The following is a 24,949-nucleotide window of genomic DNA, read 5'->3' as shown; positions in this document are numbered from 1 at the left end:
CGGTTAAGGGTTGTCTAAAGGGTGGCTCATAGAGAGCAGAAGATCGGCAAGCTTGGCAATAAATCTACGGTCGCCCGAAGCGAGTACTTATCGGCTCGCCAGGATCGCCGTCGACGTCACGAGTCGCGTGAAATTCCCGGCGGGCTCTCGTCTTCTTCAAATTGACGTCGCAGTTCGAAGCGAGATTGTGATCTGACGTAACGAGCAGCGACTACGGCGACGTTCTGTCGGATACTTGCGAGAGCACACGTATCAGTATGCGGAATCGAGTAAGGGTGAAATGGAATTTCGGACAAGTTAACTTCTCTCCGAACATCATTGATGATAATGAAGCATTAATTTTGTGTGATAAAAATCTTTACTGCACGGAAAGAATAGTTTTCTGAAGTATTTAAAATGTTTTGTCTCTTACACTCCCACTTTCTTCCGCGATGAACTGCGTTATTTTTCAACTGCAATATCATGCCTTTTTTTTACATGAAAGGAATAGTTTTGCCGAAGTACTTAAAAATTCAGTTAAATACAGATCTGAAAATAATTGTGATGGAACCATTAAAATAGTTAATAAGGATATTCAAGCAAGATGAGTGTTACCGCAAAGAATTTGAAATTCTATCAACTGCAATTTGAGCGTTCTACATGCTTTGATGGTCCAATAAAATTATTTTCAGTTTTGTATTTTAATTAAATTTTTTATTTTAATATTTCAACAAAATCATTCTTCTGTATGATTAATGACAACGCGTCATAATAGAGCAACAACTTTATTTATTACACATTGATTTTTTGCTTTACTATACACGATAGATTATTTATGTCCTGCAGAGTTTATTTCCATCACTTTTATAAGTATATACAAAAAATATTAATTGATTTTTTTTACATATTAAATTTTATTTTAGACAGTATTTATGTATAAGATTGTGTATTTTAAAAAAAGGAAACGAATAGATTTTCCATTATTCTTTGTTTGAGTATTTTAAAGAAAAGAAATGCATAGAATACACTCAATCGTGTATTAAGATTTAATACAATAGAAATTGTAATATGAAAAGTTTCACGATGAGAAAATCTATGGCAACAATTTAGTTGGTTTGATATAAACAGATATTTTCGTTATTTACAAAGCTAAAAAGTGTATTGAATAGAAGCAACTAAATTTTTTTGTACAAATAAAATACTCGGTTGCTATTAAAAAATATCAGTTTCGCTGAAGGCAGTAAATTTTTTTTATTATATATATGAAAAAGCGACGTTATTATACATAGATTTAATGCAGATTCACGAACATGAACTTTTTTTTATTCATTTTATGTTCGTCGTGATTATTTTCTCGATCTAACCGACATTGCCTTATATGTTCTTGCAGGTGTGCGTGGCAGATACAACGAATCGACGTTGGAGAAAGCTGAAGTCCGGATAGCAGCACGAGTGCGCCGAGCTGGTGAGTCGGATTAAATATGACTTACGGGGTAGTACTTAAGTTCTCTTGGCGTTATGTAGCTCCTCGTGTAACGTACCCGACCGCGCCAACTTTAGGGCAGGGCGAGGCTCTGGGTGCGTGTAGTCGGATCGGAGAGCAAAGTTACCATATCGCGCGCCTCCGTGTAGTCGTGACCGGCGGGCATTGTCAAGGTTTCGTTCGGGTAAGTTTGTTGGCCCCGTGATTTCACTCCAGGCGGATTCGCCCGGATTATCATCGAGGTGCACTCGAGAGAGAACTTGATGTAAAGTCTACAGGAATACTTATCGGTATTGATTGATAATGCCAATATTGCTCCTTTCTCGAGCATTGTCAGATTAGATCTAATTATTTATTCAAGATGTAGGAAATACTTATTGTTAGATAGAGAGGGTAAATTTAGATCTGACACTTCTTGAAACACTTCTTGAAATATCGCGGTGTTGATTGTGTTTGTTAATTATTAATTCTGTCAATTATTAGCCACAAGTGCTTTCGTTTCGTTGAATTATGCTTAACGTTCGATCGTCGGATGATGGCCGAGCGTGCCATGAATTTTGCAACAATTTGGTATGGTATTGTCAACGATCTTCGTTCCGCATCAAACACAAGGGAACACTAAACGAAATGTATACAGCGAAGTGTACAGGACATTTAAAAAGCGTTGATTCAATTTTACGCTCAAAAGCGAGGTTCGCTGCCCTCGATCCATAGCCGAGCGCTGTGGATGACAGGGATACTGGTAGTGGTGTTGACGTCTATAATTCGACTGGAAAATATCAGAACAAGTTGCGTAATCCCACGAGAAATATCCGATTGTCTCAATCTTGGCAAAACTATTTCTAAATTTTTGTTTAATTTTGATGTAATTGTAAAATGATTTCTCTTTGATAATCTCTTCGTTTGATTTTTATAAACGAAAAAAATGGTCACTTAAAATACAAAGAATTAAATTAATTCTTAATTTAATTTTTAATGATGAAATTCTAGCAAATATACGGTCGAAATTTCTAAAGACACCGTTTCTTTTAGAATAATTTTATTCCTTTTAGCTGAACTTTTTCTGTTTGATTTTAAATTATCGTCCTCGCATTTGATTATACTCTGCTTGCAATCAATAGACAATAGCAAATATATTTAATATTCATACATATTTGATACATTGATACAAATATTTATTGTCTAGAAAATGCTTCTCCATCTTTAGAAGACAAGCATCTAAATTTATGGCGGACTTAATCAACAAATTGGTCCCCCAAGGGTCCTCAGTCTTCCGGCACAACGCCGTGAACACGCATAATTCAAAGTTGCACGGACCGCAGTCTAATTATTCAATCTTGTCGAGAGAATTAGCTTGCAGAAGCTCGCTGAAAACTTCGAATTCCGTTAACATTCGCGAGACCGCGTTTTGCACGAAAGCGAGAAAGAAACTATCCTTGGATGAAGATATCGATGTGTTGTTAATTTTACTCGATTTATTTGGGAGCAAACCTTGACGGATTATAACGTTGTGCAACTTGTCGGCGAAGTTTTACCTCGTTCAGAATTTCAGCCTAAATAAGCTGATAGCTTCCTTATCCCTTAGCCTCTACCTCCGGCTGACAGTCTTATCTTCCAGGGCAGCTTGTTTGACTTCCGGCGATGTCTCCTCCTGACCGGACGCATTTGATAACTTGAACATCGCGAGTCTATCTCGAAGAGAGACGTCAGAGAGACGGGCGATAGAGAGAACAAGTACGATCGAGTAAGCAAGCAAGAGGTCGAAAGACAGGCTTGCTACCGGGCTTAGTCAAACCTAATCCTTTCCATGGGTTGGCTTTGCATTAAGTAAAGTCCATCGACTTGGCCGGAAGCTGCGCGCTGTTCTCTCGCTATTCTCGCGTATTCTTTCGATAAAAAGTTTTTTTAAATCGTAGAATACACACATGAAAAGAACAGTTTTGATGAAGTATCTAAAAATTTAGCTATAGCTATAGATCTGAAAATAATTTTGTTTGAATTGAAATAAATATGAGGGACTTATTTTAAGTTGGTTGTTATAGAATGTCAAAACCTTTTGTAGCAATTCTCATGTTCGAAATTGCTACGTAATTATTTCGATGGTTTTACAAAATTATTTTTAAATCTTATATTTAATTACATTTTTCTGATTCTCTGCGGTTTTATTGAAAAGTATCTAAAATTTATATATATATAAAAGTTTAGTTAAATACAAATCTGAGAGAGAGAGAACAATTTTGTCGGACTATCAAAATAATTATTATATATATAGGATAAAAGTTAGATATAGGATCAACACTTTCTGCACCATTGCTCACCATACTTGAGATTCTTACGTTTATTTTAATAGTCCAACAAAATTATTTTCAGTAGCTACACATTTTTAGATTTTATTTCAACAAAATTGTTCTTTCCGTGTAATTTTCATGATTTATAAACGAGCTATCTCTTGAACGCCGTAACTTTCTTGTTAGTTTAAGCAGGAAGATAATCCGAAGTTTGAACCGGACAACCTTCTTTATTGATGTCCGAGTCCATCGAACGTTAAGAACGAGAGAAGGAAGGAGGTTAATCCACAGAAGCAAGGTAACGGCCATATTTCTCAATAAACAATAAATCAGCGGGGTCGCCAAGGTATAACGCCCCTTCTTATGGATCTACCTTCTCTTTCATTCTTGACCTCGTCGTCTTCTCTTGGAAATAAACCCTCTCTCGCTCCATCGCTCATTCTCTTATTCCCTCTCGTTCGCTTGCATCTCTCTCTCTCTTTTCTCTCTTCTCTTTCTATCGTTCAGCGAGTCTCCAGGCCCCATTAATCTATGGTTATCTACGGCCCGTGTTGGATAAGTGCGTCGGAATGAGCCATTTCACCCTTGGGAGTTCGAATCCATCCTCCACCCTCGTAAGGAAAGGCCATCGACTGGCCCTTGGGCATCCTCTTTTGCCCCCGCGATGAGCTGTGCAAAACTCGCTCCTTAACGAGATCGTAACGACGACGGATGCCCGCGTCGGGCAGAAACGCAGGAATCGAGACTCGCTTCATGTAAGACGTTGCAAACAGTGTCGTGAATTCTTGAAAAATATTTTTATTCTCCGGAGTTGAGATGGTGGGTCTATGACTCGCCTGATTGAACTTACTCAGTTATAAATTTCTTTGTTCAAAATGTTAAACAATTTTTTTTACATTTTATACAGCTGCAAATTTATATTATTCTTATATATATTATATATTTAGTATTTATTATTTTTTATTCTTTTTATACGATTTACGTCATTTCAGTTCCTTAAAAAAATATATTAATTAGTGCCTTTTAATTAACATAAATTAAATGATTCTTAGAAATTCATTGTCAGTGACTGTGTGTTGCAGATTTTAACTCCAGAGGATAGATACTAATGTAATTATTAAAGAAAAAAGTTACAAAGTTGTTACAAAATAAGCTGTCGAAATTACGAAGATACAAAAAGTAAAAAGACAACGATAAATTTTCCTCTTTTCTTCCCACGTCGCGTGAATAAATTTTGAAACTTCGAAGTAGTATCAAAACGACGTAAAAAGGCACGAGGAACGCCAAGTGCTCGCGATAAAACTACGAAAACGCGTAAGATGGTACGCGAACGATCTCGTTCCCTCGTTTCTCGGCTTTCAGGCAGCATCCGGTCGTAGCCTGCGCCACTTCGTCTCTTCCACGGTGAATAATGCTCGTAGGTTATCTTTTCACCTTCGAGTCCCGTAAGTAAGGCGGAAAAGCAACCCCTGTCTCTCGGCCCGTTCTCCAGCCCGACCTAACGAACTAAAGAACAAGTTTACTTTGCATGCGTCCCGGCGACTCGCCAAACCCCCTGTCGTCGACAACGCGGACGACGATGGGCCGCGCCCTTATCGCCGGAAAAGTTAAGTGGAAGAAAATGCGTCGACTAAGAATGCGGGAGGGATGGCGCGGCTCGAGATGGCGGGTAAAGTTGAAATTGATGCACTGGACGGGCGCTAGAATATACGCAGCTTACGTTCGTTGAAAGCCATTCGTGAGAAAGAGAAAAAGAGAGAGGGAGAAAAAAAACGATCATGAAAGCTCGTTTCTCGAAAGTTTCTCTCGCCCGTTCCGATGGAACAGAATCGATTATGGAGTTATGCGCGTTAAGTGGCCGTGACGTGACCTCTCTACTTGATATGTACGATATGTTTATTAGCATAAGTTTATTAGAATATACAATTTATTATTTCAATTTATAAATTAAGAATTTAATTTACAATTTCTTCTCTTTATACACGAAGGACTTGACTTACAGTTTCTTCTCCTACCTTCAATAAGAATCCTTCAACTATAGCAATGGAAATATATTCTAATTTGGATTTTATTTCAGATATATAAATTTTATTTTGAGTTTGCTTTTCTACTGTATCTTCCATAAATTTTAATTGATTTTAATTAATTTTTTTAAATAAAGAATGTTGAACTGTATATACATACAAATCCAAATCTGTAAACGAAAAAAGGTTCTAATAAGAATATTAATAGCTATGTCTAAAAAGAGTTTTATAGAAAAGTACTAAAATATTTGTGCTCGAGTTCAAAAAATCCATACCGTAGTCGAAGGTTAAGAAGTTGATCTCATATCCGTATATACTTTAAGATTTATGGCTAACTAAAATTTGATAGATACATATTTTCTGCTATTACTTGAACTTACATTCCTTTTTTATCTTTTGTATCGCAGGTATCACAGTTTTTCTATTTAGATATTTGACCTCGCATGAAAAGAATCAAATCTAAATTTAGCTTGATCTGAAAATAATTTTGTTGAACCATAAAAATAATTACATAGAAGTTTCAAGCATGATGAGCAATGCTTTAATAAGTTTTAAAATTTTAGTAATCAGTTTTAATCTTCATAATTATTTTGATGGTCCAAATAAAATTATTTTAAAATCTGTATTTAGCTAAATTTTTTGATACTTCAGTAAAAAATTCTTTCGTATATAATATTTATATTAATATTACATTCACTTAATTATTACATAATTTTTATGCGAAATTCTGGCGTTTTCCTTATCTTCATACATAATATAAAACTACCGTTATAATAATTTTTGATATCGCTGCTGATCGAATTTCTAATTAACGAGATTAATAATGAGCGGAAGGAATTTAGTAAGAACTGTTTCAATTTTGATTCAAAATTGAGTTGACATACGGATGACTCGCTCAATCTTTGTGTAATTGGGGAAGTTTTAGGTGTACGTTACGTAATCTCACCGTACATCGCGAGAAACTATGTATACACGCGCAGTTCAGTGAAACACCGTTGGACATGACGAGTGACATTATAACGTGCCGTGTCTATCCCTGTCTATCCCTGTTGCGTGTCAGTAGATACAGGGTGTCTACGGCAGACTTTGCGTAATTCAGAAACCAAATTCGTCAGAAGGGGTAGAGAATCTTAGTATGACTATATGATACGCCAGAAGCAGACTCATGAACACCATTGTTCGCGAAATCTTGCTCAGTCATGAAGGATACTTTTAATTGTCTGAAGTTGATAAAATCTGTAACACAGTCACTGACACTGAGTCTATGAAATCTGTTTAACTCTTCTATCAATATATGATTCTCCATCCTTTTATTATTATATGTTTTATACACGGAAAAAACAAGTTTACTGAAATATTTATATTAAAAATTTAGCTAGAGATACAGATCTAAAAATAATTTTGTTGGACTACTAAATTAATGAATTCAAACTGATTGCTAAAATGTCAAAATTTTTTACAACATTGCTCATCATGATTAAAATTTCTGTGTAAATATTTTAGTTCAACATAATTTTCTGTATTTACTTAAATTTTTAGACATTTTAGTAAAATTTTTTCACTAAAGATGTAAAATATAGGTAATATTTTTAAAGCATCATAATGAATTTGCATAAAAATATATAAATTTTTCAAAATTCGATATATTATGATAGATAGATACTTAGACATCCATGCATTAACAGATAGATTAATTTGTATTGATCAAAGCATTTATTAATTTTAATGAACCAAAACAACTCATAGAAAAAAATAAATACTAAGTTTAATTTAAAAATAAAATTTGAATTTGCAAATATAACTTAAAATTTTATAATGCATTCAACATGGAAAAAATTTGATATAAACGTAAAAAAATTGCAAAATTTAATTGTCAAATTGGTTTGCTGTTTATATAATAACATATATTTAACATTTATATATTTGACAAACATTTTGCATTTGTTATAAATAATTTTTGTAGCGAGCACAAAAGAGAATAAATATTTGTTACACCTGAAAATAATTTGCGATTTATATATTTGCAAATGGAATTTTGCCGTTATGATATAAATTAGCATTTATATATAGCAAATTTGTTCTCTCCGTGAATATACCTGCTATCAGCTCCAAAGGATTAATTACTTTTATATAAAAAAGAATGAAGTAATTATTCACAAAAAAATGGAACGCATCTCAACCAGAATTTTTAACGCGCGACTTCCGTTGTATTTTCTTAATAAATATTAGAGACAGATTATGTTAAAATATTCAGGGAATTAATATTAAAAATTTGTCTAAGAGCTTTTGAGAAAAACTGCTGCATGGTCAGTCGCGGCGAAAATAAATTCTTCCCATTGTCGATAAACATCGACGCATTGTTTCGGTGCAGCGCGGATCGTGACGAAGCACTGGGTGGGCAGATTATAAATCGCGAAGGCCGTGCGGGTGGCGGGGATAGCTGCCGTTCGATAAATTGGGATTTTATTATCGCTAATAACCATCCAAAATTATTATGCGTTGATATTTATGCGGAGGCTAACCACCCCTTCCTCCCAGTTCGTCCCGCTCGCATATACACACGCGACACGCACCAGCGAGCGCAAACCGCGCCCTTCCGCGCGGGTTTTGGGGGAGCGATTTTGGTGATCGCATTTTGGCTATTATTTACGCGTCGCGTGCATACGGTTTTCGCCTCTACGGGGCTTACGAATGTTTATCGGCAAAAATTAACGGGCAATTTGTTCGGGCGCATTGTCGACGGTAATTATTATTTTATCGACGGTCACGCGCGCACAACCGATCTCTTGTACTCCCTTATTATTTATTGGCCGACGTTCCGTTTTGCGAACGCACTGAACGCTATTATCGAAAGAGCTCCCAGCAGCGTTATGCAGTTTTGTGCATTAAAACCGACCGCGATATCGTCGACGCGTTTAATTTCATGTCATGTATTATGGCGTGTCAGATACGCTCATGGAATAAGAAATTCAGATTGCATTAACGATAAACGCGATCAAATCAGTTTTACGCAGATTTGTTAATTTCTCTTCGCGAGAAAAACATGTCGTTCTCTTTGACAGGCAACGCAACAAAAAACGATATAAAAATATGAATATTTTTTACTTTTGCGTTTACCGTCATTGTGCAGAACGTTTATTGCCACGAGAGTAAACCGCACCCCCGCATTTCTCACTCACCGAATTGGCATAAAGAGGGGAAGCGCAGATCAATTTACGACGCTCATTACATTACAATCGATTCGCCGCGGATCGACGATTCGTTTGCTTTATCGTACAAATTGCACAATTTCTCGCGAGGGATCGGCACGTTGCGTGACGATTATGCGAAGAATATCTTCAACTATACTAAAGATCTTCAACTAAGAGATTGGCTATCGTCCTGAATATGATGGAAAAACGCTTCAGACAAAATGAGAAATATTCATGCATTTCATTCTATCTAAAACTAAAGATCTACCAAAGGAGCAACATTTGTATTTTTGTTACTTGTCTCCGTAAAAGTTTCAGCAAATATGTATCTTGATGTTCTCTCTTCAAGCTTAAGCTACAATGTGCTCTTTCTGTTTCTTATTTTTTATCATTTTTTATCTCTTGCCTTTTTACTTCTTCCTTTATTTCTTTGTTTTCTGTCGCTCGAAATAAAAGTTGACGAACTTCAGAAGAGACAAGAAATATGTGACAAGATACACAATTATTGATCGTAAAGAAGGAAAAGAAACGAGATAAAAAAAATGAGAAGGAAGCAAAGAGTGCATTGTAGATCACGTTGTAACACGCTCTAGCGCTTGTTTATTGTTTCACACTTTTTAGGATTTAATAAGAGAAAGTATAGTAATTCTAAATCAAAATGTAAATTAAGTTTTAAATATGTTCATTGATAATATAGTTATTACAATTTACCCTATTTATTTAATTTTTGTGTAAACTTGATCTCATTCATAATTTATATTTTTTTTTACTGAAAATAATATAAACTGAAGCAACTTATATTATGAGAAATTCATCTTCTTTTTATTTCCACACAATATATTTACAACATGTAACTTTATTGATCTGATGAGTACACTAGTAAATTACGAAAATAATTTGTTGGCTTAAAATTAAAACAAAGCTAAAATGATCCTTTAATTAAGTTTATTTAATGGAGACAAATTGTTTGTATTATAATTGCTTGTTTCTAGCAATAAGCAACAAAAAGTTCCTCACTGTTCTTTCAATGAATACGTGGCTTAATGCATTTCATTATACTTTATAGTGAATTCAATTACTATACTGAATTAGTATAATGTAATATAGAATTAAAGGATGTCACAAAACTAATGATAAACATTTTTTTAAACAAATTCTTTGCATCATTTTAAAACAAAAAGTCTAATATGAAAATACTGAGGCTATGATAGCCAAATAAGAAGAGTTTCAAAGATGGTCCGTAAGATCATTAATGTGAAAATGCTGAATTTTGTTATTGTCAAAGGTATAAAGTTTAAGAAAGCATCTTTACATTAACATCTTGCTATTTCTACGCGCAAAATTCTAATCTTGCCAATCTCCAACTTGAGAATCTCTAGAATCACACGCGTTTGTTTCGGCGAGTTGAGCTGAGCCGCTCTGCGCCGCGCCGCGCTTTTTCGTAATTGGCTCGCTTTATGCCGAGCCATGCGCGCAACGAAAAAATGTACGCGTATATTGTTTTCATGGCACGACGCGGTCGTTGCGTACAAACATGCCGCGGATTATCGAATGCGGGACGATCGTGAGCGCGGGCACGCGTGTCGTTGCCGCGATTACATCGCGTCGCGCGACCCGAAACCTCCGATCCTGGAAAGGACAATGTTTCGCCAGAGCCCCCCTCCGCATGACTCGCGCTAATAAATAAGCACCTGTCTGTCGCCCGGCACGATCTGCGTTTTTTATTTCATGAAACGCGGATTCCGCACGCCATGCGAAACATCCGTGCATTTGGAACTCTGCTCGTGCAAAATATTTGTGCGATGAGCATCTACACGGAGAGAGCAATTTTGATGAAGAATTTAAAAATGTAGCTAGATACAGATCTAAAAATAATTTGGTTGAACTATTAAAATAATTTTGTAAGAATCTTAAGGATAATGAACAATACTATACAATGTTATGATATTCTAGCAACCAATTTTGTCGTCTTATGCCTAATTATTTTGATGGTCCAGCAAGATTATTTTCAAATCTGTATCTATTATAGTTAAATTTATTTTTAGATTCGTCAGCAAAATTGATCTTTCCATGCATTTATGCTTGAAATAAAAAAGTTAAGACTAATTTTTAAATTATGAAAATGTCAAGCCTATATCTTTAAATTCTTATTTCTTATATTTAATCGCCAGAAATCTTTTCGAAATATTTCAAAACTCTAGATTGTCAGAATTTCTTTTTCTCAGAAAGCCAGGACTTTATTAACTTTTTGTTTGCAAACTGTTTTTTTTTTGGCACCAGCAAAATTCTATTTTGAAATTTCTTCTTGCACTTTTGTTTAAATTTTAATTTAAAGGCTTTTAACATTTGAGTAAAAAAATAATTTGATGATGTAATAGAGATGTTAAAAAGTAACCCTCAATTTGTCTACATTTTTTGAAAGTTTAGAACTGTAAAAAACTTGGAATGGATATAAAAGCTCAGATTATAAACAGAGAGTTACGTACCATACATTAAAATTTTGAAAGTGCTAATTTTATAGAGGTTCTGTTTATTTAAAATTTATCTCTGAAAATCTTTCGTTTGATATCCTACTGATATTTCATTAAAAGATACAATTGTTAGTATGACACTTTCAGTTATATAGTAATAATTGGATTTTTACAAATCGCGTTCAGCTACACAATTAAGCTGGTCGTATGGAAGTGTTTACGATCGCATTTCAAGCATAATTATATAGTAAATCTAGACATGAGTGGTCAGCCTGGGGCGAATCCCGTTAGTTTCTATAACGATATTTGCTGCGGTGCAGCAATTTCGGTATCGTTTTATCGGCAATGTAATATACAATTCATGCGTGTGTATGTATATGTATATATATTATATATATATATATATATATAATAGAAAATGAAATAAAGAAATATAGGCAAAGGAGAGAGAGAGAAAGAGGGGTGGTGCACGGGTGTATATTCTCGTATTATACACACATACACGCGCGCGTCCCACATCGGCTAATCTCGTATTTGCGCGATTAATTCTACGCGTTTAACGGAATCCCGTGTCTCGCTAATTACTCTGTCGCGAGCATTTCGCGCGCACACTGACGATGCTGTTTTCGCGTTAATTATGGAATCTGCTGGCTAATGGATCGTGCGAATAAAAGTGAGATAAATTTAGTTTTTGATAGATTCTTGGTAGAAGTCAACGGTAGAATCATTTCGAACGAAATCATCAATGTATTATATTTTTTCGAGCGAATAATCTTCGCCTGAATCGCATTGTTTCTCGATTATTTTGATAACAGATTGCATGCACCGGAAGCGAACGAGCCGTCAGCTGCGCTCCAATATATTGTGCGTTATGCGTAAGAGTGACGCGGATCGTCCGCGCATATTGCGTACGACGAGTTTAAAGCTACGTTTAAGCCGTATGGGGCTTAGGTGCGTCTATTTTCTAGCAAGGCTTCTAAACCGGAGATTAAAGCCATCGCTCTGTGCGGGGTGCTCCAAAAATCCAGGGATTACCTCTATCTAGGCAGCAACGGCGACGGCGGATATGAATTAATTTCGACGTTAAGAGCTATCGCGTCTCTCATTTATAACAACGGTCCCTTTTTGCGTGTATCCCGTCGCTCTTACGAATCCATAGGTATGCCCCGCTTTATCATGAAATAATTAATATACCAGATCGTTTAAGGACGCAGGAAAAATTCCGAGAGTTTGTGTACAGTTTGTAAACAAGACATATAATTGTTTGACACGCACTTTACGTAATGTAATAATGCGTCCTTTGAATGTTGATATACGGATCTTTTTTTTTAGCTTTGATTATTATTATTAGGCGCTATATTAAAATAAATCCCGTGACACTTAGGAATATTTCGTTTCCATTTATTTTTCACTTCCATGTTGTTTCATTTATTGTTTTAATTTACTAAGACTAATTTTAAATGGAATTTTTAATTTTTATTAAATACAGAGATGGGGTGGCTGTAACATCCTAGACATAGTTTTTTTTTTAAATGTTGTTTTAAAAGAAAAATTATATAAAAGGTATTATTTATGGTGCTCAAAAGCCTTAAAAGTTTATTATTTTTACATTTATTTATCTCATAAGGACGTAATTAATGTAAATTTAACTAATAATATATTGATTAGTTTAAAATTATATCTAATAAAATAACATTTTTTTTACATTCTGTGTATCTCATTCAATAATTTACATATCTTTAAAAAACCTACTTTAATAAAAAATTGTGTAAATAATTTAAACCCTTTGCTGAAGCTTTCGACATTTTCTTTCTAAATCATTTAAAATGAAATTTCACTATTAAAAGTGAAAATTGAGTTAAACTTAAAAAAAAGTAGCTGAATTTTCAATCTTTAAGAGTGAGATTTCTAGCTCGTAGAAATTTATAAAAACCTAATTTGTAAAAAATTTGTAAATAATCTAATTTATCTGAATCCTAAGCTGAACCTTTCAGTGACATAAAAATTGACGAGGCGAAAGAAGGAAAGATTCTTGAAGTTAATGATGAAACACGATCAGATTTGCAGAGCATGCTAAACACCTCGTAAAATGGTTTCGCTTCCGGAAAGTGCCCGCGCCCGCAGAGTTACAAACGCAGGGTGCGCGGTGCATTTCGGTGCAGCCGGTACGGGGTTGTTCGGGGGTGCGTGTCGGGGTGCTTTTGGCGCTGACAATACCGCAATGCACAGGTTGGCCTAATAAAACTATGATCGCCGGATAAAACAGTGCAGTGCACGCTGGTAATTAGCGGTATACATAAATCATTGGCAGCGCGCCGCGTAAATGCATACGCACACGTGTATGCGCGTCCGTACGCGTGTGTACGCCTATTACAAACCCACCCCCAAACGCAATGCCTCCGGTAAATTTCCCCTCCGTCTCCGCCGGCTGGACGGCCACAGTTCACTGAGTAAACGAATATCTACATGTGTAACGACCAATGCAAACGTCGTGACACTCGCCTCTTCTCTTCGCTCGTACAAGTGATCTTTGATTTCATCCACGGTTATTTGCGTGAGAGATACGAGACTGGAAACGAGAAACTGAGCGGGTAGGATCGATATTGTGATACCACAGGGCAATAGCTTACACAGATGTATTTGTGTATAAAAGTATTTTTTTTTAGTTACCAAGTTACTGGCCGTAAAAGTAAACGTTTACATTGTTAAATTTATATTGTCAAAAATTATATTGAATTAAAATAATTTGAACTGCTTCTACTTAAGAGGTTTTTAACGGCTTTTTACATCCTTTCTCGTTTCCTCTCCAATATGGAAAAAGAACGGTTTTGCTCGAGTATCTAAAAGTTTAACTAGATACAGATCTGAAAATAATTTTATAACATTATCAAAATAATTATGTAAAATGCTAAAGTATTAATGTAGCAAAAGTTTTAATATTTTAGTAACCAGTTTGAGAATTCTACATAATTATTTTGATGGATTAAGCAAAAATATTTTCAGATTTGTTTGTAGCCAAATTTTTAAATTCTTGAGCAAAACCCTTCTTTTCATGAACATAAAAAGAAAAAGGAGAAAAATAAATCGTGTAAGAAATCGAAGTTCAGCTAAAAAGAATAGCCATCGTTAATTTAAATAATGGAGTTAATCTTTACAAGACAATAAGACCACTGCAGTAGTGTCATATTTTAAGACAAAAAATAATAAAATAATGAATTATTAATATCAAACCTTACTTAAGAAAAAAGATTTTAAAATCGATCCCATCCTTTAAGGATTAAATAATTTAATTTAAAAAATGCATTAAATTTTATTTATTTTGAATACGTTAATATGAACGTTGTTTTCTTTGAAACTCAATTCAACCACAGAAATGGGATTGATTTTTACATTTTAATATACGCGGAAGTCAAAAATAACAAAATTTTATTTAATTTTAGAGATTGGGTTACCATTACTTCTTTAATATTTAATAGTAAAAGTTTTTCGCGCGTCAATTGAATTATACTTTTAGATCTAAAATAATAATCCTTTTGCAGCGAAGAAAACTTCCAATAGTTGCATAATAGACGTTCTTCTGAACATAGCCATTGTCGCGTCTGTATTGTTTCGATTATTGTTGATTATTATGATTCTTCATCGCTCGCGTTCGTTTCGAAAATGAGACCGGATCTTTCGCACAAGATACCAATCACCACTGCATAGCACGCTCATTGCTACTCAGTTCGTCAATCATTCTCTGTCGTAATACCTATCCTCTCTGTGCCGTTCATCGCACCTGAGAATTGGCTCGTCGCCGTTCGCGTTCGGGTAATTCGATTCCGCCCTCCGTCTCTCCCGCGGCGCATTTCATTTATAATCGCAGCGATACGCCTATTATCGCTCGCGTTGGCCGTTGCGTATCGTTTTGAAGTACACACGAATATGCTTGTACCAATGACGTTCGTTTTCCATCTCTCTCTCTGTTCCTGTTACTCTCGAGGGCTCCGAGTGCGAGGGTGCGCGCGTTTGTCGTGGACTGCTATCGTGGATGCGGGGCCCCATCGGCGGGAGGGAACGACCGATGCCGGGGGCAGTCAGGGGTATCAAGGGGTGAAGGGCGGGGGATGGGAAGTGGCAGGTCTATCGCCATCGGAGCCGGGAATGCGAGTCTAGGTTATCCGGTGACAAAGCAGGGTTCGACTCGCGCGCAACGAGGCCCTCTCGGCACGTCGGATTATCACCATTGAAAATGGTGCAACCGAAACCCTCACTGTTCGGATGCAGCCGCGCTTGAACGCGATACGTGCGCGCGGCGCGACGCAACCAAAACCGGAAGCAAATTCCTTGTCGCGCCGTCCGGGGAATTTATTGTCGATCTCGCGCGGCGTGAACGATTACGGTTTTGTACTCTGGTTGCGATCTGCCTTTGTCGTTTATCGTTAGAGTTTAACCCCTCTGCAATTTGTTCTTTCTTTTGTAATGCAACACGGAGACATGTTGCAACGTGGATTTCTATATATAAAACGTTAATCGATAAATAAAAAACTTGCTGTAAAAGCACTAAACATTGTCACGTAAAATATTACGTACGTATTTCTACTTGATTGGTCATACATTCTTCTTTAGATAGAACGAATTTTGTTTTGAAGAATCTAAAAAGTTTAGATATGTAAATACAGATCTGAAACCAATTTTGTTGGACCATTAAAATAATTACATAGGCTGCTTAAGTATAATAATAATAATAATTCTGTAAAAGTTTTGACGTTCTATAGCAACTTGGACGTTCTATATAATTATTTTAATGATGTAACAAAATTATTTCCAGATCTGTTAGATATCAAAGGATGGTAACCCAATTCCTTGAATTAAATAACATTTTGTTATTTTTAATTATGCGTATCAAAATATAAATTAATTCATTTCTGTGGTTAGTTTCAAAATAAACGACGTTCATACTAAAATATTTAGTAAATAGTAAATTAAATTTCAGTTTAATACATTTGTTACTCCAGTATTTTAATTAATTAACGATATTTTAAGTAAAAGCAGTAGCGATCTATACAAATAATTAAAAATAACTTGAATCGGATACAATTTTTAACATTATTTAACAGTGTAACTAAATTTTTACTCGAGCAAAACTGTTCTTTTTGTGTATACATTTCTATCCAGTTATCTATCGTGAAAACAATCCTCCCACTAGAGTGATGCCGTGTCGATTGGTTCACCGCGATCACTATGCTCGTGCACGATGGGGTGCTCTTTATCGAGGATCCTGGCGCCGAAACCGCAGGTCGAAAATCATCAACACGTACCATGGCGGCACGTGCCCCAGCAAAACGAGACAATTCGCATGGTTCTTGCGCCTCCGATGCGCGAAACGGCCGACGAAAACGGAGGGAGGTAAGGCGAGCCATCCCCCGGGGGGTTGTAGCTAAATTGGCGGCAGTATATTACCGGTCGGACCGACGCATTTAATTTGAATATAATCGCGGAAGGAGATCTCTCAGGAGCTCGGGGGCACTCCGTGGCGCGGGACTGCGTGACGGTGACCGGAAGTGCTCCCGGGACACCGGAAACAAAATGGCCGCTTTCTCTCTCTCCTCAACCCTCTCACGACCGTACCACCACCACCACCGCCTTGGCGCCGTCACCTCGTCCTATCGCACACGACGCCCAACCTATACCGCTTACTTTACTAGACCGCGAGAGCGTCCGCCCTCTTTCTCGCCCCTTCTCGCCGTCACCCTTGAGAATCGTAGGGCGAAATTAACTTTGCATTGTCCTTATTCCGAGGATCTCGCGCGGGTTAGCTCTCGGATAATAGCAGGGCCGTGTGCTGAGATACAAGTTCAGCAAGACGAGTAATATAAACTGTGGTAGAGTGATAGCGTATTATTGCTACAAGTAGGTATATCGGTATAATCCGAGCGATTTTAAATGCTGACAAATCCTTTCAGCATCGATATACGGATTATTTTTAGTGTTGGTTATTATTATTATGCGTTATAATAAAATAATAAATTCTGCGGCACGCAGGAGGTGTTCCATTACCATTTATCTTTCACTTCCATGTTGTTTAATGTTTTAATGGTAAATTTACTATGACTAATTTGAAATGGAATTATTTTTTATAAAAATTTTTAGGTGTGTACTCGCGTTATTTATTGCTATTTTTATTTCAATTATTGAAACATTTTATAATTGTGTAATATCGAACCTTAAATCGAAATATTTTATTAAAACAGAGAGACCGCTTAAATTAATTAAAAAATAATTTTGCTTTTTTCTATTTTAAAATATAGCTTATTCCAGAAGTACTGCAATTATACACGGCACTGATAATGACAGAAAAAAATAATTGCAATTATTATGAATTAAAAATTTTTTGTTATCACACTTTGGTGCCAACTATACATATATTTTTTTATAATATTATCAATTTAATTATTATTACTAACATTACAGTAGTAATAACTATAAAAACTTTTGAGCTTCTAACTACAATTATTTGACCATATTATTATTAGTCAAAGATGTCAAACCTCTCAGTGTATGTTTGCATCGCTAATTACTCGAAAGCTAGAAGCGCACTATAATTTTAGGAGCAAATTGAATTCAAATGAAGCGAAATTAGAAATTGACATCGGCTGTACCGAGTTTCATGATCTGTAACACATATTATTATTATTATTAAATATCATTACTGGATATTTGACGTGCGCAAACGATGATGTTACGGCCGGGCGTGGTTTCGCGACGTTTATAACGAGGGTGCAGCTATCGGAAAGTCGATAAATGGTGTCAATGTCGTAAGTTACGTGTAACTGCTCGCTCGCAGGTAAGGGAGTTTAGTGATTTAGGAGTAATTGCGATGCCGGGCGATGATTCGCGTGGGAATGCAACAGGGCACCGTGTTCGATAAGCTCGGCGGAACAATAACAATTAAACCGGCTAACTCGTAATGCCAAAATACAATATAAGCACGAACAATACTGCGCCTGGCGGGGAAGGACGAGCAAGTCGACAATGCCCATCCGTGCTGTCGTTAGACAAAGGCGAGACTCACGAAGCTTCCTCGGGCAGAGATCGTAAGTCGAGGAAGAGCTTAAGCCGGTCGCGTCTTACTACGCCGCGGTCGTTTCAGAGAGTGCGCGAGGAGAGATCGTAGAATTTAATTAAAATCTACCCGACCGCTTTCCTCTTGAAACTTTACGTTTTAGAAAATGTTGCGAGAGGCCGATGGCTCCGTCGTGATTTACGAAGCTCATTCGCTTTTTCATTATATACAATAATTATAATTATCAATGCGTGATTATTGATATAATTATTTGACAAGCTAATAACGTGGCATGTGTATGTATGCGTGTATCTCTCCCGCGTTGGTTATTAATTAATTATTGCGATGCATTAACTGTATTATGTTGATGACAATCGCGCTGCCAAAGCCGATTTTCGCCGACCAAAAGTTTTATCACGGAATATGGACAAATTATTGGCTTATTTCTATTCGTGCATGACGAGCGCGACGTACGGATATAATTTTCTTTATCCATTTTGTATATTTTGTATCGACACATCCGGCATCTCGTACACAAGCGATGCGACACTTCAAATTAATCGTGAATGCGACTAGCTGTCGGACGAATTGGTGGTTGAAACGTAGCTCGCGATAAATCTCGCATCTGCTCGACGCACAAAGTGCGTCATCGGCTTTAAACAGTGTGCACGCGGCGAGAGATATCCGCCACCGATGGGACGGTATAAATTTGATATTTTTTTTTTTTTTATTTCTACGCGTTTCGATCGCCGTGAGATATTAGCCGAGAATCACGCTGGAAAAACAGGCGGAAGAGTTCGCCCCGTTAATGCCGTTTATATGGGCTTTTATAATTTCATTAAGCGCGTTTCGATTCGCTCGCGCTCGGCTCTCCTATTATTGCTTGAGAAAACACCGTTAATAATGATATCGTTGCAGATGAAGCGGTGATTACATTAGCAACAATAACTCCGCGTCAGCGTGGAAAAATATTTGAGAATCGCTCGGAAGCTTAAGTTTTCCGTCACAGAGACTACTTACGAATTTACATCTCGTCATGCAAGCGTTGAATACCCCATGTAGAAATTTGAATTTTCCTACTTAATAATCCTCTTACGCCGTAACTCTTTAGTTTTAAGACTATATAGCAGACAATAGCCCGTAAGACAGTAGGGTTTGAGACACAATTGAAAAGCACAGGCAATAGGAACAGGGAATAACAGATTTAATAACAACCTATCAGACTACCAGAATATACGGCTTCTTGTAGATTGAAATCTGTTAATCCTTATTCCTATTGTTTATGTTTTTAAATTGCTCAAGAAACACACTATAAGTTAAGAGAAAGTTAAAATGATTTTATTATTATGTCAAAATGACTTTATCTTGATGTCATGAAAATCAAAATGATAGTTTTTTGTTACAAAATTTAACCGTTTATTGACGTCAAGAATAAAAATTAAGTCATTTTGACTTTTGTGTGTTCATACAATAAGTCTTTCTACAATAAGTCGTTAGTAATAGATGAAGGGTATTAAGCGAGTCGAGAATCATAAGGTAATAATACATTAATTTTATCAATGATTGCGTAAAGATGGCAAAAAATTCGACTTATGACTTAAAACTTAGTTTATGATTGACTAATCATAGTGTTATTTGACAATCAGTTTTCTGATTGGCTGAAATATTGTCGACGATCTAATACGATTTATTCTGGATGTAAGTTTCCTAAGATTTATGATTTATAATTCTATCTTACCACACACACTAGTATGATATGAGCGGTGATTAACGATTTATCGTAGAAATCCCATTAAGCTTAAAACGTAAATAATAAACGAATCGGTCAATCATAGAGAACGTAAAGCAATAACGTGTATGTAGCAGTAGCAAGCAAAAAATGTTGATTTTTTTACATCTTACTACCTTAAGTTTTTTGTATGCCATGGGCTTTATCGTGATAAACGCGAAAACAAGCACCGATAGTTTTCTAATGCCATTCACCTTCTGATTTTTTCACATTTAATAGCAAATAAGTTGAAACAGTTGCCTGTAAGATGATGATATCAAGAAAATTAGCATATAAATTGAAATTTTCACGTAATTATCATAGAAATATCGTACAAGTTTATCGCGGTTAAATATTAACAGAGACCCTACGCGTTGTACGCGTTAAGTTGGAGGATTAAATTTTCATACTCGAATTTTCATAACTCGCGGTTATCACGAACGATTCGTCCAATCCAAGGTGTTCATTATCGTCGCGTTTGCACGTTCGCTCGTCAATGAGTAATCCGCACTTCCGTATCGCGATACAACCTTGGGAGGTAGGTACAATGAAGGAAAAGGAGAGAAAGAAACCGGACGGTCTCACCCTTGCAGAGTTCTCGAAGCACGAGGCTTCCATCGCGGGAGCGTATGATTAAACAACTCAGGTGTTTTATACTTGGCTCGGTGGTGATCGCGTGACCCAACGGCCACATCCGTTTCCGCTTTTGCGTACGGTCAACCTCTTCGACCCCTGCCCAATGGTTCGCCTTAAGGGTGCGCGTTACCATCGACCGCGAAAGAAAGTATACTTTCCGTCGACGTATCTTTAACTCGTAATCGGCTTCGCTCGATAGTCACGCGTCGACGACAAACTCTCCACGATGACAGCAGTTAAATTTTACTTCACGACTATCTGTCGCACTCTCCGATAATTCTGTTTCTGCACTTACAATAGTAAGGAATCCGGTTTCAACATTGAGATCATGTGTCGCACAAAGCAGTTATTTTTAATTTATATAAAAGATTACCTTTTATAATATATGCACGAAAAGAAAGAAGATTTTTAGATCTTTCAGAAAAACCAGTAGCAAGAAATCTTAGAAACATAAAAAAAAAAATGATTTTATCTTTTGGAAGTAAAAATTTTATAAGCTTAAAAATTACTTTTTTAAAATTTAAATTAAAAAATTATATTTATATGTGCGTGGAAATCATCATTAGTTATTTTATAGCTCAATGTATTCTTTATATTTTTCATTATGTATTCTGTAAATGGTCTATTAATCAATAGAACACACAAACATATACGAGATTTGTAGTATCTTTCGCTCCGATGTGTTTTCGATGTTTTGGTCTCGTGGCCTGAATCAATTCAGACTAGACAGCCGTAGGGTGCAAGAAAGGTCGGGCAAATGTCGGGGAGTGACATTAAATGCCGAAATGCCATCGACCCCATAAAATAGCATAAAGAAATGATCTTATCGCTTCCTATCCTTTTTCCAATCTGTCATAACTTGGTATAAATGCGGCATTTAACCAATCTATAAACTTGCTGTAATAATATGACAAGTTTACGGAAAGTTTATAATAATAAGAAAGATAGATAAAGTAAAGTAGAATCGAATAGAATAATAATTTTATTATATATACAAGACGTTTGTATGATATATACAAGTTTAAGAAAGGAAAATAAAACAACAAGAAATAGAAATAAAAATAAAAACGAGTAATATATACGTTATATATTTTTATTTATATAGAATGTTTCGTAATGCGTAGGCATGGCATCAGGAATGAATTCACACAAAAGCAATATAAAAAGTTTACATAAACATTTGGTTTATTTGCATTGTTTGAAATGTACCTATAAAATTTTTGCACTTAAAACAAAATATAAATCGAACATAAAAGGAAGAGAAAGCGAAGATTCTGAGTGTAAAAGTGCAAGCAATGCGAACGGAGCTATTTGTTCTATCTGACCTTTCCGAGTTATAAACGTTTTATTAATTTTCATTATAAATTGAGCTAGCGTTTTTACATGTTTTCACGTCTTACTGACTTCTTTAAGAACAGAGATATATGAAGACGCTATAATATATTTATTATTATTAAGTTTAGTTTGTAATGAAAATTAATAAAAACACGAAAACATTTCTTTGAAACAAGGATAGAAGGAACAAATATTTTATATAAACTGTCCATGTTATTTTGTTGTGTTTTAAATTTAATTCTAAGGTTACGTATTATAAAACTCTGTATATATATATATATATATATGTAACAAAAAAGAAAGAGAAGTGGTATAAGCGTGAGCAATTATAAGTTGATTTAACTAAGACAATAAAATAGCTATTAAGGGATCCAATGTATTTAAAAAGAGAGAGAAAGGAAGCGCAATTATAATCGTTTAAATGAAATTTAATCATTTCGGCGTTTGGAAACCAGCTCGCCGTCATTAAATTAAATAATTGCATTGCGACCTTTTTGAAAAAAAAAAAAGAAACATATAAAAACCAAAACTTTATATATTTTATTTCTCTTCGGTTATACGAGCGGCTTTTTATGAATTTAATTTGAATAAATAAAATATTAATATGTCGACTAAATCTAAAAAGATTAATCTGGCTCTCTCTCTCTCTCTCTCTCTCTCTCTCCCTCTCTCTCTCTCCCAAAGTTAATCAACACATACGTAAAACGGGACGCTTTTGGTAACTAGCCGAGCCAAAGGGTTGTTAGCACCGAATGGTTCAACTGTTTTGGACAACCAAAGACACGGGGGTATAATTAATTCGGCCATTCGGCTTTATCGCTGTGCTATTATGCTTGGACGTATCTCTCGCCGCGAATATTCGGTCTGCTCTCTCTCCCTCCGGAGCCGTGAGTTTTCCGAGAAATTAGTCGGCATGATTTGCATCTGACGTGCACCTCGAGGCACCCACACGTCGCTCGCATAGTTCGCAACTTTGACTTTCCTAACCCACCCTGCCTCCTTCTCCCTCCCCCTCTCTCTCTCTCTCTCTCTCTCTTCCTTCTCCGCGAGTGTCTCCGAATGCCTTCGCATTCACGTCGGAAGCTCTCGCGTCAATTATGTTCGTCAAGAGAGGAAACGTCGAGCGGATTCTTCTCGCTCTACGGCATTGATCCTCCTCGAAAGTCTCGAATTAGGGGAGCGAACCAACGTTTACTCCGACCATAATGTAGAGCGGGGAGCGGTAGTTGCGAAAACAGCGACATTTTACCCTCTCAGACTCTAATTTTACCAAAAATAAGTAATTATTTGTGAAATATATCAATTATTCGTGTATTTATTATATTTTATAAAGTTTCCTAGAGCGTTCATTCGGACACAGTTCTAACAATCACGTTTCTTTAATATTCTACTCTTATAAAGTTGTAGAACTTGAAAAGTATTGCTCGTTGCCTTGTGAAGAGATGGAGAAGAGATGGAGAAGAGATGGCTGCCCTCCTCGTGGCGTCTCGTAAAAGCGTGACGTGCGGGCTCTCGAGCCTTCGCACACCGATTATCTCCATTCGGCAGATCCGCCGAGGCGTCTAGGCTCGAGTCCCGGCTTTCGAACGAGCCTCGGCTTAACTCGGTTGTTGTGAATAAGTAAGCGAAGTGTTGCGAAGTGCTGCAGAAGTTAGGCAAACCCCCGGGCGCGCGCGGCTGGGGTGGCTCGAATTAAATTGTTATACGGATGAGCTGCCACGAGGAATACTCGAGCAAGCGACTTTGCCGTCGCCGCCGACGTCGGCGCCGCCGGGTGTGAATGTTTAATTACCGGCTTTCATTATTGTTAATAAAATAATAGCGCCGCCAGAGGGGGTCCCGTGGAAGCGAGACCACACTTTGACGCGACGTGAATCGGAACTTGTGTGTGTGCGTCGGCGAAATATTTTCTGGAATTCCGCCGATCATAAAAAAAAACACGATCAATATGATTTTAATCCTTTTGATAATGGTTTTATATCCTCTCTTTTTATTTTTTCCTAAGAAAGCAAGTTATCGTATCGATCGTTTCGTTATACTTGTGTTCTTACATACCTGTGATTGCACTGTTGACAAGCGAAGCACTCCAAGTGGTAAACGTTGGTCCTTGCGCGCATCACCATCTCGAAAGCTGGGATTACTTTGCTGCACGCTGCGCAGTGACCGGTATTTCCGAAGAGTCTGTCAAATAAAAAACAGAGACATTACTTGGCATTCTTAGTCTCTTAGTTTTGGCTATACATAAGTAAAGCACTCTCAATTTATTGTATTTTCTTAGAAAAGACGGTAATAACATTCAATTGGAAACTAATAAAATTTTAAAATTGTTGAAAATAAATCTCTTTTTAATAGAATGTTTTCGTTAATTTGTGGAGATATTTACACTTTTGACCAAGATTGTAAAATTTTACATACCAAGTAATTATGTACTTGTAAGGTATTTTTTATTATATGTTGTATTAAATTAAAATTCGCGATATCCTTATATGATTATGGCGCAGTTAAACCTCGCCATATAATATTATTGGGAAGCGTAACTTTTGTCATAACGCAAGAAAAGTCGTTCTTCCGATGATGAAAGCGAACGGAAAGTTTCGCCCTGAAACGCGACAGAAACCAATAAGCTTACGGGCACCACGAATATGCCGTCTTCAAATATTAGGCCATTAATAAAGGCCACAATGTTTCGACGCTGCGTGTTCCTCTTGCGGACGCCACCACCTGCGCGT

General features: G+C 36.4%; 1 protein-coding gene across 1 annotated transcript in view; it reads right to left on the bottom strand.

Annotated features, from left to right (window-relative positions):
* Window positions 1–24,949, bottom strand: part of LOC108776603 (LIM domain only protein 3) — a 111,009-nt gene that overhangs the window by 23,919 nt on the left and 62,141 nt on the right. The window contains exon 4 of the mRNA XM_018543274.1: window positions 24,276–24,401. Within this exon, the coding sequence (XP_018398776.1) occupies window positions 24,276–24,401 (126 nt within the window). The remainder of the gene's footprint in view (window positions 1–24,275; window positions 24,402–24,949) is intronic.

Source organism: Cyphomyrmex costatus, unplaced genomic scaffold (assembly GCF_001594065.2).
Source record: "Cyphomyrmex costatus isolate MS0001 unplaced genomic scaffold, Ccosl1.0 scaffold364, whole genome shotgun sequence".
NCBI lineage: Eukaryota > Metazoa > Arthropoda > Insecta > Hymenoptera > Formicidae > Cyphomyrmex > Cyphomyrmex costatus.
Note: the sequence above shows the minus strand (reverse complement) of the source record. Positions and strands in the feature narration are given on the sequence as shown.